Below are 12,401 nucleotides of genomic sequence, written 5' to 3'. Positions count from 1 at the left end.
GTCTGTACATGAGTCCCTAAAGAAAGGATTTCTGCATATCCAATACAATATAGAAGCATGGCACAGAAGATGGGAAAATGTATTAGGGAACACTCATGTTGGTGTATACTGAATCATTAAAGAGTGTGTCATGTAAAAAGTGAATGTGAATGCATTCTCCAAGCACAGCCATGTCCTAAATGAAAAAAAAAAAATCACTATTCATCATGATATGAGACTTCAAAATATAGTTGATTGTAAAGTTGGCCAGTTTATAAGAACTCCCTCCCCACAATTGCCTATAACCTATCTTTGAAACACACTCTCATGTGTCACAGGCCATCCATGGATTGTGTGTGTGAGTTATGTGCATTTGAGCATATGGGAGGACTGGCCTGGTGTTGCATGCTCTTTGGGCCGTGCAACACATGTGTGCACTTTCCTCTTGCTCTGTGTTCACACATAGCAACTGAGATGGGTGTGACTTGTCAAGATGTCCATCAATCTACTGACCATAAGACATCACAAAGCTAGACTCAACCTCCTGAAACCTGACCCCTTGCCTTATTTGGAAAGAACATTCCATCGAACCTCCCTATGTGTGCCACCCCCCCATAAAAATAAATAATCCAGATGCAAGCTCTCTTTCTAATGAACCCCTAAGGTAGAGAGCCATCCCAGATTTTGAAAAGGTATTTCGGAGTGCTAGCGTGCTTTCTTCACCGTTTTCTCAGTTATTGATGTAGTCCAATTTTGTGAACCCAGCATAGGTCGCCAGCTGGGCTAGCTGGCGATACTCATATGTTGAACTATTTTAGTTTTTGTTTTTCCTTTTTAAAGTTTTTTCTCCAACTATTTTAAATTGTTAACATTATTTTTTTACAATGTGCTATACTCTGCATTTCATCTTTGCATCATTTCCAATACTGGAGGTACAAATTGTGTACAGACTTTCAGAGAGTTCTAATTCATTTTATGCATTTTTTTTTTTTGCAAATTTGACTCCACAAAAGTGCCTTAGCACAACAATATTGAGTTTGTGTGTAATCATTGTGTGTGTATGCAAAAATATTAAAACTTCTTCAATAAATAAAGAGATGTCCTCTTTTGTACATCTGCATTTGTAAAAGATAAAATTTCTTCAGATCTTGACTCTTAGGATGACTTAATATGTGGTGTAAGCCATCATGGTTTTGGATTGATCTTGTAAAAAGACTTAGGTTGTCCATTATGGTATTTCAGATGAGCATGGTTTTAAAGCTGGGTCCACAAATTACCCACTGTAGTGATATGTATTTACAGACTTCACTGTCTGTCCAATTTCTTTATGAATATAGTTCATCTGCTCATAACTGTTATTCCTATACAACTTGAGTGTTTATGCTTGCAAAAATAAGTGTTTTATAATTACCTATTTTGTTTTGTAAAGTTTTCTAGAAAGTATTCTATTATGTTTTTGTTTCTCATATAAATCCCCCTTTATAATGTTAATACATAAAATATAAATAAATGTCTTAAAAAAGTTTTAAATCATATTTTTTCAGAGTTATATTGTTTTTGGAATTTTGATCTTTCTGGATTTTAGATTTTAGAGAGTTTGATCTTTTGGATTTCAACATTTGGGATTATGGCATTCAAGACTGTGTATTCTGGCATTATGATGCAAATGACCCCATACCCTATAACACTAGATTATACATGTTCCAGGAGGTAATAACATTTTGTTAGTTGTCATCATCTGGCTATGCTACTATCTGCTGAGGCATACAGTCTAGTCCTGGTTGGTGAGTCCCCTAAATTTAAAGCTGTGTCCCCCTTGTGTTGGACACTAGATTCTGTGACTTTTGGGACAGAGAAAAAATGAGTAGTAGGACACTAAAAGGATTCTCAGCCCTCTACTAGTCCCTGGCTCATGGAAAAAGACCCTGCTTCTCCTTCATGCCATGCGACACAATAAAGGTACTTTATGAGGCTATTTCAGGCCCACTTCTAAGTCTAACATACCACTGTTATCTCTTTATATTGCTCCTGTGTCATTAACAGGGTGAATTCTGGGATTTGTCACCTTCTCAGATTAAATTGAAAAAGTGATATTCCTTCTTCTCTTGAGTCTCCAAAATTAAGGGGAGGGGAGTGTTCTATTATACTTTAAACCTACTGCCCACCCTACTTTAGAAGAAATCCAGGAGGAAGCTGGAAGTGGGTCTTCTTTGAGGTACCCAGCATCTAAGTGATTTTCTTTTCCTCTGACTTCTCTCCTTTTCCACAAGTCTAAAGAATCTCCACTTTGGGGCACAGAAAAAAACTTTTTGACCCATTAGGCACTTTCCAATTCTTTTGTGTTAGTCTGGATCTTGGCTTTTGAAATTTAAAAAAAAAAATCAAGAATTTCACAACTCTTCCTTGAAGAATATCTACTTCATAATCTAGCTGCCTCAACAAGGGAAGCAACAGGAAAAAAAGTAAAAATAAACTACCAACAATATTGGTTAATACAGCAAAATACATCAAAGTACATAGGAATGCCTGTTTTTCCCTTTCCATCTAAAACCTCATTTTAAATACACGTAAGTAGTCTTCCAAATAAAATAGTTTCTTTTAGTTAAAAGCATAAATTGCTTTATATTCTATTGAAAAGTGCTTGACTTTTTAATTACCTGTCAGCTCAAATTATAAATATTAATCACATAATTAAATGCATATATATGATCTTTATATCAGTCTTCCAGATGAGGAAGACTCATTGTCTTCAGTACTTTTTATTGCCTCTTCTTCTCTTTCCTTAAATCAATCTGTTCCTCAGTGACTTTTTGTCCCTTCTTAACTTTACTCCATCTTCTAACTTTCCTATTTGAATAATCCATTATCCAAAAGAATATGTAGCTTTGCTTTTTGCAAAATGTGTACTTGTCTGTGTGTTACCTCCTTAAGAAATTCGACATCATAGATTTAGGTAGACTCTAGAAAAACTTTAAAAATCAAGAGATATCTGGAAATATAACTTCATGGAGATAATATTAATTTTTAAAGCTATTAATAAAACTTTCAAGGCCCATATTTTTATTGCATTTTGATCACTGTAACTTGAATTAATCATCTATTTTTTGGCCCCTTGAAATAAAACTTAGTCATATTCATCTTTCCAGGATGTGCAGGGATATAGCTTGACATGACTATAGCCATCTTGGTTATAAATGCCATTTTATCTGTTAGGTGACCCTGGTACCCACTCCAAACCCTACAAAATAAACAAAGTCATTAAGATAGCCAAACTGTTTCTTAGCTGATGTTTGACATGTTAATAGTTTTAGAGAAAGTCCAGGTATGTTCCAGTTGGTTGACGCCCACCTTTGTCTAGCTTAGCATATAAACCCCTTACTCCTGCTTTGGGATGTGGGGATCCTCGTATCTTGCTGCTGCCCAAGACATGTTTCTGTCTGTTAAGTCCTTAATTAATTATACTCTGTGCAATCCTGGATTCGTCTGCTTTTTATTGGGGCTCTCAGCAATTTCCATGTTTGACAGCTGGTTCTCATACACAAGGTTTTTCTCAGACTTCTGCAAGACACAATAGGTAGCATATAGTAGGTGTCCAAACACTATAGAATGAAAAAACAGTGAGATATTTGTTTCCAAACAACATGTTGTAGCAAGATCATCATAATCTACATATAACATATGGTATATATGCCTGTAATGTTTCAAAATGGTAAGTGCAGCTACAATTATGTGTAAAGTTGTGTTTAGAAATGAGCTATTGCTGGGCATTATGGCCTATGCCTATAATTCCAGAGGCTCAGAGGCTGAGGCAGGAGGATTGCAAGTTCAAAGCCAGCCTTAGTAATTTAGTGGGTTCCTAAGCAACTTAGTAAGACCCTGTCTAAAGAAAAAAAAGGGGGGGGGGTGCTGGTGTGGAGAGTGGTGGGGACAGAGAATAGGAGGGCAGTGTCTGAGATTGGGGACTCTGATTACCTCATGGCTGTGGCATGGGAATGTTTCTGTGCAAAGGTGCAGGATGCCTAGCTGCTGTGGCAATGCCCTACATGAGAAGCATCTGCAGAAGAGTCCTATCAGCCTTGACCTTGATCTCAGGCCCATAGTTCCTCTGCCCTGCTAGACAACCACAATGTTCACCAGCTTCACTACTTCTGAAGCTGCCTGCTTAACAGTAACTTTAAACAATGGACTTTCTTGAGAGCTACACAAAGCTCCTAACATTGCCTACATTGCAGCTGTAGAATGTAACTGCAGAATAAGCTGCATTATGTTGCTAACTCTGTAACTTTCATGAATACAAAGAATAATGCTTGCACAGTCTCTAATCTGACAATGAGACATGTATCAATAAAGATTGCTGGGCCTGGGGCAGTAGCTCAGTGGCACAGTTCTTGCCCAGCATGTGTGAGGCACTGGGTTCAATCCTCAGCACCACATAAAAATAAATAAAAACTAGCTACCCTGGCTAAAAATAAAGTACAGTATGAGTGGGGGAAAAAAAAAGATTGCTGGTGTAATTCTTTAGACCTGCTTCTCCATCAAAGAGCAGTGCTCCACCTGATCTTAGCTGTTACCTTCACAATCTGCATCCATGAGTCTTTCTTTTTTAAAAAAATTATTTATTTTAATTAGGTGTATATAACAGTAGAATGAATTTTGATTTATTGTACACAATTACAGCACAACTTGTACACAATGTATCACCGTACCATATATGTAGTCATACATATACCTAGGGTAATAATGCCCATCACTTTCCACCATCTTTGAGTCTTTATTGTTCTTATTCCCCTTTAACCCTCACTGGAAGCTACAAGATTGGCTGTGCTGGTCGTGGCAGGCTGGGTTGTGGCTCAGTGGTAAAGAGCCCTTAGGTTCAATCCCTGGTACAAAAAGAAAAGAACTATTATAGTTCATAGCTAGAAAAAGAATTTGTTAACACAATTAAGGAAGAAAAATGGAATGAAATACATTTACATTTCTGATCAAAAGACAAAAAGTTTAAAAAAGTGAGCATGGAGATACAACCCTTAATATTGAAGTAGAAAAAACATGATACAACTTGGATTCCAGTTCTGTTTCTACAATTATATGCTGAGAAACTAAGGGCAATTAATATTTTCTATTTGTTCCTTTTAGATATACATGACAGTAGAGTGTATTTTAACATATTAACATATATGGAGCATAACTAATTAGGATCCCATTCTTGTGTTGTACATGATGTGGAGTTTCACCATCATGTATTCACAGATGAACATAGGAATATTATGTCCAATTCATTCTACTGTCTTTCCTATTCCTATCTCCCCTCCCTTCCCTTCATCCTCCTTTGTCTAATCCAATGGATTCTATTTTCCACACCATCCCCACCACCAATGTGTATCAGCATCCACATCAGAGAGAATATTCGGCGTTTGGATTTTGAGATTGGTTTATTTCACTTAGCATGATAGTCTCAATTTCCATCCATTTACAGGCAAGTGCCACGATTTCATTCTTCTTTATGACTGAGTAATATTTCATTGTGTATATATACCATAATTTCTTTATCCATTCATCTGTTGAAGTGCACTTAGGTTGGTTCCATAATTTTGCTATTGTGAATTGAGCTGCTATAAACATTGATGTGGCAGCGTCACTGCAGTATGCTGATTTTAAGTCCTTTGGGTATAAACCGGAGTGGGATAGCTGGGTCAAATGGTGGTTCCATTCCAAGTTTTCTGAAGACTCTCCATATTGCTTTTCATAGTGGTTACAATCTGCAGTTTCACCAGCAATGCATAAGTGTACCTTTCCCCCCATATCCTTGCCAACATCTACTGTTGCTTGTATTCTTGATAATTGCCATTCTTACTGGAGTGAGATGAAATTTCAGTGGTTTTAATTTGCATATCTCTAATTGCTAGAGGTGTTGAATATATTTTCATATATTTGTTGACCAATCGTATTTCTTCTGTGAAGTGCCTGTTCAGTCCTTTGCCCTTTTATTGATTGGGTTAATTGCTTTTTTGGTGTTAAGTTTTTAAGTTCTTTGTACATCCTGGAGATTAATGCTCTGAGTTACACGTGGCAAGGATTTTCTTCCATTCTGTAGGTGCTCTCTTCATGCTCTTGATTGTTCCTTTGCTGTGAAGAAGCTTTTTAGTTTGACACCATCCCATTTATTGATTCTTGATTTCACTTCTTGAGCTTGGGAAATTAATATTTTGAGGGGTTCAATCTTCCCTAAAACAAACTGAAATTTTGAAGTAGAATCTCTAGGTTTTTTCATTGTATCAATTATTTCCCTTATTTAAAAAATATATCAGATAATAATAGAAAGAATAAAAATAATTTAAAAAACAAAACTCATTATAAACCAGTTATTTAAAAAATATAAAATTATTTTAGCTTAAAAAAATGTTTCCAGACTAGGGATGTAACTCAGTGGTAGAGCACTTGCCTAGCATGCACAAGGCCCTGGGTTTGAGCCTCAGTGTGGGAGAGGAGGGTTATAATTTTTTAAAAATATATATTTTTAGTTATAGATGGACATAATATCTTTATTTATTTATTTTTATGTGGTGCTAGGGATCAAACTCAGTGCCTCATACATGTGAGGCAGGCGCTCTATCACTGAGCTACAGTCCCAAGGATTATAATTTTTAACTGGTAAAGAGTTTTTAAGTTTTCAATCTGATCAACATAGAAACTAAAATAACAATGACTTTATAGTTAAGTGTCTAAAGGGTTGAAACTATCTGCTGTTATAAAGGAGTCCTCAGAAAAATGCTAGTGTTAGCTTAGTCAGAATTCCTTTTTAAAATAAAAATTTTACAGCTGTAATATATGTATGCAGTGTAGGTTTATGCACATTTTTCTATTGTATTATTCTTTCAGATATAATTTAAAAATTTTTAAATAAATTTATTTATTTTAATTAGATATATATGACAGAAGAATGCACTTTTATTCATTGTACACAACTGCAGCACAACTTTTCACTTCTCTGTACACTATGTGGCGTCGCACCATATGTGCGATTATACACGTACCTAGGGTATCAGAATATTATGAGGGTGTTTCTGTTTTGTCTTGCCAAAACATGCAGTAATTTTTAAGACGTGTTAGTTTAGGGAAAAGTTTCCAAATTGAAACAAAAATTGCTCTTTTGAATTGTCTGCTTTTATTATGTTAGTTGAAAACTCTATAGAGTGTCTAAGTACCTCTCAAGCTGCATAAAAAATACCCAGTTGATGCATGAGAATTATAAAGATAATTTATACAGTTGGTGAAGAAAAAAACCTATTCTAAAAGGCAATTAAACAAGAGCTATATCATCCTATTACATTTTAAATAGGAAATATATGTACAGAAAACAAAGTAATCATCATTACTATTATACTTGTCTTCTGGAATAGATCCTCTTAAAATTCTGATATCGTCTTCCTTCCTTTCCACATTATACAAGTGCTCCTTACACTTTAATGTGCACATAATCACCTGGGGATTTTGTTAAAGTGCATATTCTGACTCAGACCACCTAGGGTGAAACCTAAGACACTGAGTTTTTAGCCAGCTTCCAGGCAGTTCCCATATTTCTAGTCTTTGGATCAGACTTTTGAGTAGCAAGGTTTAAAACTATGAGCAGCCAAGAGTTGAAATGACAAAAGAAATGGCAGGATTTCCCTTTTGTTTTGTTCTACAAACTAACCAATACTCAGACTGAAATTTACTTAGTTTAATTCTAAGCTTAGCTTACTTTTCTTTGCCCCAATCCTCATTGGTGCCTTCTCTATTCCCACAAAAGTAAAAGTTCTTAAATACAGTCAATTGTTATTATCTAGGATGTCACAGGCAAATATTATCCATGTGAGTCATAGACTGGGGTTCTCAAAGAGTGGTTCCCTACAGTGCCTGATGAAAATGTTTTCTAGAAATAGGGTCAGAGTAAAGAGACTGGTAAATGAGTAAATTGTGATAAAACTTAGAATAATGAGTAATTTAACAATAATTTCTATTTGGCTTTATAATGTATAATAATAAAAATTGTAGAAGACTTATTTTCTAATTATGTTTTACTTAAGGTAATAATAATACAGATTTGTATTCTCTGATCACATATCAACCAATAGAGTTGGTGAGGAGATACGGGTAGGGATATCTTCCTGAAAGAAAAAGTTTATGTAGAAGAATGATCTTGGAAAACATTTTTTTTTCCTATGAATGCTACATCTATGGAAATTCAAATCCATATGCAAATCAATGCAACTTGGATATTGTATTATTCCCCCCTTCTCAGTTGGTCATTTAAAGCGGTACAAACAGCTATCACTTACTGAACAAAACTATGAATCCATCCCTAAATTAAGTTTTCTATGCAGTGACTTATTAAATTCTCACTACATTCTTACAAGGTACATACTATTATGCCAACAAAATAAGAAAACAGCCTACTGAGGAATTTTCAATTGAGAAAACCTTAAAGATTTTAATCCACTAGTGATTTTTGTGAAAAGCTCTGTTGTATGATTCACTGTATATAAATAAATAAATCCAATATAACTTACAGATAGAAAAATTTAGGACTATTATTTACTTCATGAAAAGAACAGCCAGCAATTGGACTCCTTTAAGTGGTTAGTAATATATGTAACAGCACCATTGTTGTTGTTGGTTTTGAGTTACATATATTTAGCATACACATAATTTCCCAGGTAATCACTTAGGAGGTGAATCTATTTTCTATGTGTTTCTCAAACTGACCTGATCATAAGTACCATTTGGAATCTTTGTTATAACTACAGAATCCCTAGTTCCCTCCATTGGAGATTTTGAATCAGTAGATCTGAGGTGAGGTTAAGGTACTCTATATATTTAATATCTTATTCATTTTTTTAAAACGATGAAACAAGTTTGGGAGACACTAGTCCACTGAATAAACCTGAGTTTCATTTAAAGCCCCTCCTAGTCGGGCCTTATATTTCAAACAACCATAAAATTAACCTATGTTTTAAAAAAAATCTATCCATTTCCCCCCAAATAGATACTTTCCTCCTTTGCACCTTTGTTCAGGCAGTTTTCTATTTTTTCCCCCACAAAATCTTATTCATCTTTCAAGGTTCAACTCAACTCAAATTTTAAACTTTCTATAAGTAATTCCCTGACCCTCCGGCCAGGATTATATTCTTTCTTATATACACCCACAGCTATTTTAATCTCTTTTGCAGAGATTCTCTCAAAGTGTGGTCCATGAACCAGTAGGATCAGCACCATTTGGGAATCTGTTAGAAATTTAAATTCTCAGGAACTTTTCAGACACACTGAGTCATAAACTCAGGATAATCTGTTTCAAACAAGCCCTCTAGATGATTCCATATACCTTTAAATTTAAGAACCACTGCTCCAATGTATTCTAGATTTTATATTATAGACATACTTTGTTTTATTGTGCTTCACTTTGTTGCACCTTACAGACATCACATTATTTATTATTTAAAGGCTTGGGGGCAACTCTGCATGCAGCAGGGCTATTGGTGCCATTTTTCCAACAGCTCAGATGACTGTTAGCATTTTTAGCAATAAAGTATTTTAAAATTAGGGTATATACATATTTAAAGATATAATGCTATTGCATACATAATAGACTACAGTATAGTGTAAACATAGCTTTAATATTCACATAGAAACCAAAAAAAGTTTGTGTGACTTACTTTATTGCAATATTTGCTTTATTGTTGTGGACCAAAACCTAACCTGCAATCTCTCTGAGGTATGCCTATACTGTATATCTTAACTTCTCTTCTAGAATGTAAAGTAAGCTCCTTAAGAACAGAAACACTGTTTTCATTTTGCACAGTATCAACTACAGTGCTTTTCACTTAGCAGATCACAATAAGTTAGGTTGAATTAAATTGCTATTTCTTTAGTGTCAAAGTCTGTGTACATAAGATAAATAGATTTTAGTGCATCTTTTTTTTTCATTTTAATGGTGTTTAAAAATCTTTAAAAGTAGTAGTATGATTGATTCAGATACAGATGCATACCCATTGTAAAGAGGACAAAAATAAAGGAACTAGTTGCCCTTACTTTTCAACATGAGACAAAATCTCTTTTGTTCTAATCTTTTTATCTAAGCTTAACACATATCATTCCTTATAAATATTTACTAATAATAAAAATGTCAATCTTATCTGGAAGTTTCTCATCTCTAAAGTTTTTATGCTTAAAGAAAATAAGTATTTTCTAAAATTTTTTAAGTGGGTATCAACTTCACTTGGTATCTATGTATTAAATACATTAGAAATAAACATTGCTGGGTCAGATGGTGGTTCCATTCCCAGCTTTCCCAGGATGTGTAACCGACGTGATTCTGCAATCTGCATTTGGGGTAAAAATTGGGAGTTCATAACCCACTTCAATCTAATGTATGAAATATGATATGTCAAGAGCTTTGTAATGTTGTGAACAACCAATAAAAAAATTACAATGAAAAAAAGAGAAATAAACATTGCTTATGGTACCCTATATGCTACTTATTAATAAAGTTAATCAAAGTTGAAGTTGAGACATAATTTATTGGAAAATAATATAAATACCTTTTGCTAAAGGTCAACAAAACAAGGTTTTTGAATTCATGACACTGAAAAAACAAACTAAACAAAACCAACAATCTATATTGATTAATATTTCATTTATCATTGCTCAAAATTAGATAACAGTTCAAACAGCCATGGGATTTCTAAAAATCTAAAATAGTAAATAATAAAATAAAACACATGAAAACCATATGAGTGAATAAACCATACGATAGATTCACTGATTTAACATTATTTTCCTTTCACAGAATAACCTTCTTAAGAAAAATTTAAAAATGAAAACTTATATTAGTCCTGTCAAAATTCAATCAAAATCCAATTGGTAACTACACAGTTATTTCTAAGTATAAATTTTTTGAATTTCAATCAGCTTATTAAAACAAAGCTACCGTAAAAAGCATTTTTCAAGATGTTATAATATAATGGTCAAATCTTTATCTTTCATTGCACAAAAAATCAACAAAATTGATCTCATTTAAGATATAAAAATCTGAACAATTATGAACTACTTTTCAAAAATATAAAGCACAAAAATACAAATAAAAAACCTGCTTTGTGACTAGCTATCTTTATACTTTATTTTGTATTAATAAGAAGCATTATTTTTTGTTTGTTTTAGAAAATGCCATCAAATATTCCCAGAAAAGACTTCATTTCCTCAGCTTCATCATCAGGATGATACCTACTGGATAAAAAAGCAAATGCAAAAATAACTATTTCTGTAAGACAATTTAAAAAATACACAATAAATAATACAATACTAACAGAACATATAAACTTGATTGCTGTGAGGTTAATATGTCAAATAAACTTCAGTACGTATAACCTTGCAAGAAATTTGTGGGTAAAAAAATTAGACTTTGTAAACTATAAAAGGACCAAATATCAGACATAATTTATTTAAATATATTGGAAAGTAATGTCATTTAATGAAAGTATAAACATACATGTAAACTTTGACACCTGCAGTTTCTCTTTAAAAAATGGCCAGAAGATTTAACCTGAAAATTTCCCCTCCCTCCCTTCCTCCTTCTTTCTACCCTCCCTCCTTTTTCCCACCCTTTCTTCTTTCTTCCTTACCCCCCCTTCCTCCCTCCATCCCTCTTTCTTTTTTTTTTTGTACTGGGGATTGACCCCAGGGGTGCTTATTTTTATTTTGAGACTTGGTTTCACTAAGTTCTTAGTGTCTTACTAAGTTGCTGAGGCTGACCTTCAACTTGGGATCCTTCTGTCTTACAGACTTCTGAGTTACTGAGATTATAGGCATATGCCACCACCCCTGGCTGTGACTTTTTTCATTGAACCTATTCAATTGTGAAATAACTGTATAGCTCAAATACAACTGAACTTCTTAAAAATTAGCTGATTTCATTTGTATTTCTCAAATGATGCTATACTTTATACAAAAAAGCTATATTTGAATCAGTAAAAATAAGTTTATGAACTCAATATAGTTTCAAAAATTAGAATATTTGATGCTGTGAAATATCTTAAAAGAGCTTAGCTCACTACAGGTCTAAAATTTCAATGTCTTTAATATGTTTAGGTTCTGGTCTTTAAAATGAATCAAGGAAAAAGGAAAGCCAAATTTCTTTGTAAGATGTCTTTACTGACATAATCATGAATATGTTAAGAGTTCTTACCTGGAATCAACTTCCTTTATGGATTCACTGTTTCTAAAAAAAAAATCTACTTTCTTGAAATTTGAAATATTTTTGAAGTGAGTAAAGGACAGTTTCTCAATCTCTGGTGACAAACATTGCTTTTTTCTTTCCTGTAAACGGTCCTACATTTCGATGTAAAAAAATTGCAATCAATGAAAGTTTAAGTATTTAGGCAAAATTT

The 12,401-nt window shown here is 33.7% G+C and overlaps 1 protein-coding gene across 2 annotated transcripts in view; it reads right to left on the bottom strand.

The window, feature by feature from the left end:
- Window positions 1-11,171: 11,171 nt before the first annotated feature.
- HFM1 (helicase for meiosis 1) overlaps window positions 11,172-12,401 on the bottom strand; it is a gene marked incomplete at its 3' end in the record, with an annotated part of 94,267 nt that continues 93,037 nt past the window's right edge. For both annotated transcript variants that reach the window (XM_081307664.1, XM_081307665.1), the window contains exons 37-38: window positions 12,200-12,342; window positions 11,172-11,241 (exon numbers count right to left, since the gene is read on the bottom strand). In XM_081307664.1, the coding sequence (XP_081163790.1) occupies window positions 11,172-11,241; window positions 12,200-12,342 (213 nt within the window). The remainder of the gene's footprint in view (window positions 11,242-12,199; window positions 12,343-12,401) is intronic.

Source organism: Spermophilus citellus (assembly GCF_964194105.1).
Source record: "Spermophilus citellus genome assembly, chromosome: 9".
In the NCBI taxonomy this organism is placed as follows: domain Eukaryota; kingdom Metazoa; phylum Chordata; class Mammalia; order Rodentia; family Sciuridae; genus Spermophilus; species Spermophilus citellus.
The sequence above is the reverse complement of the archived record's forward strand: the minus strand, read 5'-3'. Positions and strand labels throughout refer to the sequence as shown.